The following is a 6,000-nucleotide window of genomic DNA, read 5'->3' as shown; positions in this document are numbered from 1 at the left end:
GTTATGGTTTTGTCCTCCTCTTATGATTTATTAAAGAGTAACTTTATGAATGATCATATATGAAAAATAATATTTATTTACAACATTAAAATTAAAGTAGTTGAAAATGTTGATTAATGGATCCACTAATCATAGTGTTGAAAAACGTTGAGGTGCCAAGCAACCAATACTGCCATTTGTCAGCATCGAATTATTCAAAAACTTATACTTTGCATTTTAATAGTAAATAGGTATCAATTAAATTGATATTAAAGTTTATGAAAAAAATTGTGTAAAAAATAATGAAAGTTTTAAAAATTTAAGATTAATACAAAAAGTTTTTGAAAAAAACACAGATGAAAGTCTTTTTCTTTTTCAATTCTTTTATTAATTATAAGAGGAGGGTAAAACTTTAATAGCAACACGACTAACACGATTCAAATTCAAATCACATCTGGAATGATGAACAGCCAAACCATCAGACCAACGCACGGAGTTTAATTCTAAATATTTAAATTTTAAATTCTACATTCTAATATTTTTTTTCTAAATTTATCATCTATGGAATGGTTCCATCTTTTAATTATCGTGTATGTATTAAACAAATCATATATATATATATATATTATAGTAATATTTTGAAACATCTATTCAAGAAAAAGTTTGAATATATGAACATCAGGAGTTCTTTTCAAAACTCTAAATTTTTTTATCATTTTGATGAATACTAATAATTAATTTAAGTTTATTTTAAATATTATATTATATTTTTAATTTATACTGATAATTTTAAAAATTAAACATTGATATTATTTTGGTTTTATTTTATTAATCATAGTATTATTAAAATGTTATAAATTTTATAAAAAATAATAATTAAATATAAATATTAAAATTGATAGATACAATTGACTTATGGGGGATAAAAAAGTAGTTATATATATAAAAAGGTTTTAAAGGTTATTGAATGAAAGGTGGGGCATATGAAAATAAAAGAGTTGAACTTTCTCCAATCCAATTTATGAGTTTGTGAAACATGTCTTAAATTGATCCACATAAAATTATATCTCTAAGAATAGAATCATGAACCAAATGTTGTGAGGGTTATAACCTAGTGCGTAATTTTTAAGTTGTAATTTATCACTCGGGAGTTTTTTTTTTAAATAATTTGAGTACGAATTATATATATTTTTTAAAATTTATAATGGATAAATAAAAGAGTTGGGGAAAAAGTAGACGTGCTCATGGGCCGGGCTGGGCCAGACTGAGTCCATAAAAATTTTTTTCCCGAGCCCGGGCCCGGATCAGAATATGGGCTTGAAATTTTGCCCAGGCCCGATCCGGGGAAAAAATCATAAGTCCGGGCCTGGCCCGACCTATTTTTTTAATAAATACCAAAACTTTATTTTAAAAATTAAAAAGTATTTTAAAAATATTTTAAAATTTAAAAATATTTTAAAAATATTTTAAAATTAAAAAATAATAAAAAAATTATTTTAAAAATATTTTAAAATTTAAAAATTTAAAAAATAAATATATTTATTATATCGGGCCGAGCTGGGCCGGGTTAGGCCCATGCCAAAAAAGTGGTGCCCGAGGCCCGGCCTGTTTTCCTAAACGGGCCTCGTTTTTTTGTCCAAACCCATATTTCTAGCCTAAATTTTTACCCAAACCCTCTTATATTTTGGGCGGGCCGCCTGGCCATGAGCACCTATAGGAAAAAGTTGTAGGTTGAGAAAATGACGTTATAGGCGTTGCTTTAAGTTAGATAGGTGATAAGTGGAATGTGGAAGTAAGAAGAAACTCAATTAGTTTGAAAGTGATGTAGAGAGTAGTGAAAGCGAGAGGCAAAATAGGAAGGAAATAAGTAGTAAAAGGGAAGGCAAAAAGGAGTACGGACAGAGGTTGATGGTTTGAGTTGTGCGTAAATAAGGGAGGGCGTTTTCACGTTTCGCATTTGCCTCTTTTCGGTGCGTTAATGCCCAATCCTAAGCCTAAGCCTAAGCCTAAGCCTAAGCCATTTCCTCCTTTCGCTTTATTAAAAATAATTTTACGGTTTCTTACTGGTCAAAATCTCAAACTGGCCTTGAAGCCAGCCCTCATCTCTCCCACGCTCTTTGGTTTTTTTTTTTTTGGTTGGACACGTGCCTTCCCTCTCTTATTCAAATGTAATGAGCTTGGAGTCGTTTGAGTAAAATACATATAGTATTAATGAGCGAAAACGAGAATGAGCTGGCCTGGAGGGAGATTCCGTGTGTGGAATTCAACCTTATTCAAGCTGTATTTCAAACTACGGCCTGCTTTTCCTCTCTTTCTCTTGTTGTGTCATTTGTTTTGTTTATGAGAGCCTATATATACCCACCCTCATTCACTTCCTCCCTTCACCACTTATCAGCCACTTCACCACCATCTCTTACTACAATGGCATTTACTTTCATCTTCTGTTTCATTCCTCCATTCTTATTCATTTTTCTATTCCATTCTCTTCTTCTTCATTTCTTCAAACCCAATCGCCCCAAATTACCTCTCCCTCCTGGAACTATGGGTTGGCCTTACATCGGTGAAACCTTTCACCTTTACTCCCAGAACCCCAATGTCTTCTTTGCTTCCAAGCAGAAAAGGTCCCGACTCTAATGCTATTATTTCCCTTGCTTTTGCATGTAAATTATGTTTATACAGTATACTGATAAAAATATAGAATGACCGCGTCTGCTTCTGTTTTGTTCCAGGTATGGCTCCATATTCAAGACCCACATACTAGGTTGTCCATGCGTGATGATTTCCAGCCCTGATGCTGCGAAATTCGTGCTCGTTACCAAATCTCATCTCTTCAAGCCAACATTCCCTGCAAGTAAAGAGAGGATGTTAGGCAAACAAGCCATCTTCTTTAACCAGGGACCCTACCATGCCAAGTTGAGGAAGCTTGTTCTCCGTGCCTTCATGCCCGATTCCATCAAAAACATCGTCCCCAACATCGAATCCATTGCCAAACATTCCCTCCATTCATTGCAAGGCCGTCTCATTACCACTTTCCAAGAAATGAAAACCGTAAGCTTTCCTTGTGAGCTGTGCCGGATCCTCTGTTTTTTTTTCTTCCCCTGTTTCTGGTTTTTACGTTAACATTTACAATATGTATGTGATGGTTGCAGTACACATTCAATGTTGCTCTACTATCGATATTCCAAAAGGATGATCAAGTGCTTTACAGAGAAGATCTGAAAAGGTGTTACTATATCCTTGAGAAAGGGTACAACTCCATGCCCATTAACCTCCCTGGTACGCTTTTCAACAAATCAATGAAAGCAAGGAAAGAGATAGCCCAGATTCTAGCCAAAATCATATCGACCAGGAGGCAAACGAAGCAGGTGGATTGCAATGACTTGCTTGGGTCTTTCATGAGTGACAAAGAAGGCCTCACCGACGAACAAATTGCCGACAACGTGATTAGTGTAATCTTTGCTGCTCGTGACACCACCGCCAGCGTGCTAACATGGATAATTAAGTATCTTGGAGAAAACCCTAGCGTTCTTCAAGCTGTCTCTGTAAGATCAAAATCTCTTCCCCTCACATCCCCATATCCGACAAAGATGAATTCCTTTTCAACACGATGAATGACTTGGTTGTATGTGTTTCTCCATTACAGGAAGAACAAGAGGCAATAATGAGAGGTAAAGAGGAGCAAGAGCTGAGTTGGGAAGATACCAAGAAGATGCCATTAACATCTAGGGTGATTCAGGAGACACTTAGAGTTGCTTCAATTTTATCTTTTACCTTCAGAGAAGCAGTGGAAGATGTTGAATATGAAGGTCAGTTTAAATTACCACAAATCCAATATATATTATATTTTGTGTTAATAGTTTTGACTTTTTTTCTTGTGAAAAATATGGTTCAGGGTATCTTATACCAAAAGGATGGAAAGTGTTACCACTCTTTAGAAACATTCACCACAGCCCAGAAATATTTCCAGATCCTCAAAAGTTTGATCCCTCAAGATTTGAGGTAAATTTTGGCAGTGGTAGTAAACTAGCAGTCTAGCAGTACGCATATAATAATAGTACATTGTATAATATGCTGACTGCTGGTTTTTGATGATTGAACACAGGTTGCTCCCAAACCCAATACATTTATGCCATTTGGCAGTGGGACCCACTCTTGTCCAGGGAATGAGTTAGCCAAGCTGGAAATCATGGTCCTTCTCCATCATCTGACAACAAAGTACAGGTAGGAAAAGGCTTTTCTTTTTTTCTTTTATTTGTTGGATAAGTAAAATAAAGTTTCTATAAATAGAAAAAAGGCAATAAAAATTGATGGGATTTGGGTTTTGCAGGTGGTCAATGGTGGGTAGTAACAGCGGGATACAGTATGGTCCATTTGCGCTTCCCCAAAATGGTTTGCCCATCAGATTAGTCAAAAAGTGAGGAAAATTACCCAGATTTTATTCTAGTTTCTACAAGAGAAACAAACAAGGAGCATTCTCTGTTTTTAGGGCAAAACCCAAAAGGAGAAACTTAAGATTAGCAGCATGCAAAAGGCAAGGCAACAACATCCAAGTGTACAGCAGAAGGGAAGAAACTGAATTCTGCCAACAAATCATATGTCTTCAACTCATCATAGGAAAAATAAGCAAATCGATGAATTTGACATTTGCAGTTTATGTATTCATCCTGAAAAAGGAGTCTAATATTGAAAGTCCGCAAGGCAAATCGATTATCAAATATATTGAAATTTTAGATATCAACTCACTTAATTCATTACTCGTTCCTTTTCTTTGCTTTGCTTGCATATATATACACACACGTGCATGCATATGCATGGATGGAGATGGAGTGATCATATACTACACTCTTTTCCAATGCTCCCAAATTAGCTAATTAAATGAACTGATGGTTGCTTGTACATGTGAGTAGGGGAGGATTTTGAGGTTACAACCTGGCTTTTGGTTTTGCTCTCCATGCATGACTTACCTTCAAAAGAGTGGTTTAGGATCATAAAAGTTGTTTGGATGAAACCATCAAAATTATTAATAGGCTTTCCAATAGTATAAGATTAACTTTTGCACAGTTTAGTGATCAATTTGTAACTTTTGAAAATCGATTAACCAAAATGTAAATTTACTAACAGTTTAATAACTTCGAGTATAATTTACACGGAATTTTATTCACTTAACACAGAGTTTGTTTGAAATATAACACCAAACCAACCCATCACTTAAAAGCTATATATGGAACAAATGGATATTGAATGCAGAGTTAGGCATATAATCAAAATGTGTAAAAGACAATGCCATTGTCTGGTGTCCAATTGTTCAGCAACAGAAGCACGACGGCATCGTCGCATTCAACTATGATATTCTTGTATTTATTATATAATATGAAAGCAAGAAAGATAACATGTGCAGCAATAGGTACTGTATTTGACATTCAGTTGCTTATTTCATTTTGCAACTTTAGAGAAGAATCAGCTAAAATTTTGTTTAATTAATTATCAATACAAGTGTCAATTGTGTATTAATGGTACTACAACACTTGTCTACGCAATAGCATCATTGGACTGACTAATATATGTATAAAAATGGTCAAATAATAAAAATATATAGTTGGCGAAATGAAAACCTTTTTACGTTATTGCTATTGAATATCTCAGTTGACATTATAAAGAAATAAACAGAAGACAGATTCAAAGTATTCAATACAAAAATAAACCGATATTAGATCAAGATATTTAATCAAATTTGATTTTTGGATTCATATTAGATTGTCTATTTGAAATAGTTATCCAAGTCTCATTACATGGATAGATATGGATTTCGACGTCTACTCCTTTTATATTTTTTATATTCAATAGATTCCAATCTCAATTTATATTACTTTTGAATTGAAAGCAGAGAAAAGTAGTAACTTTTTTTTTTTTGGTAATATACATGTTTACAGCTCATGTTCAGTATTCGGGATTGTCTCTCTCAACAATATCATCTCCAAGGTTCGAACTTGTCAGGGGTAGTTAAAGATTTTTTTTAAAGGG

The 6,000-nt window shown here is 34.0% G+C and overlaps 1 protein-coding gene across 1 annotated transcript; it reads left to right on the top strand.

Annotated features, from left to right (window-relative positions):
• The first annotated feature begins 2,175 nt into the window (after positions 1-2,175).
• On the top strand, positions 2,176-4,713 carry LOC107946838 (abscisic acid 8'-hydroxylase CYP707A2). Its single transcript, XM_016881307.2, has 7 exons — positions 2,176-2,600; positions 2,709-3,027; positions 3,129-3,521; positions 3,623-3,785; positions 3,872-3,978; positions 4,082-4,200; positions 4,307-4,713. The coding sequence occupies exons 1-7, from the start codon at positions 2,191-2,193 to the stop codon at positions 4,395-4,397; spliced, it is 1,602 nt and encodes a 533-aa protein (XP_016736796.2). The 5' UTR covers positions 2,176-2,190; the 3' UTR covers positions 4,398-4,713.
• The last annotated feature ends 1,287 nt before the right edge of the window (positions 4,714-6,000 follow it).

Source organism: Gossypium hirsutum, chromosome D12 (assembly GCF_007990345.1).
Source record: "Gossypium hirsutum isolate 1008001.06 chromosome D12, Gossypium_hirsutum_v2.1, whole genome shotgun sequence".
NCBI classification, from domain to species: domain Eukaryota; kingdom Viridiplantae; phylum Streptophyta; class Magnoliopsida; order Malvales; family Malvaceae; genus Gossypium; species Gossypium hirsutum.
Note: the sequence above shows the minus strand (reverse complement) of the source record. Positions and strands in the feature narration are given on the sequence as shown.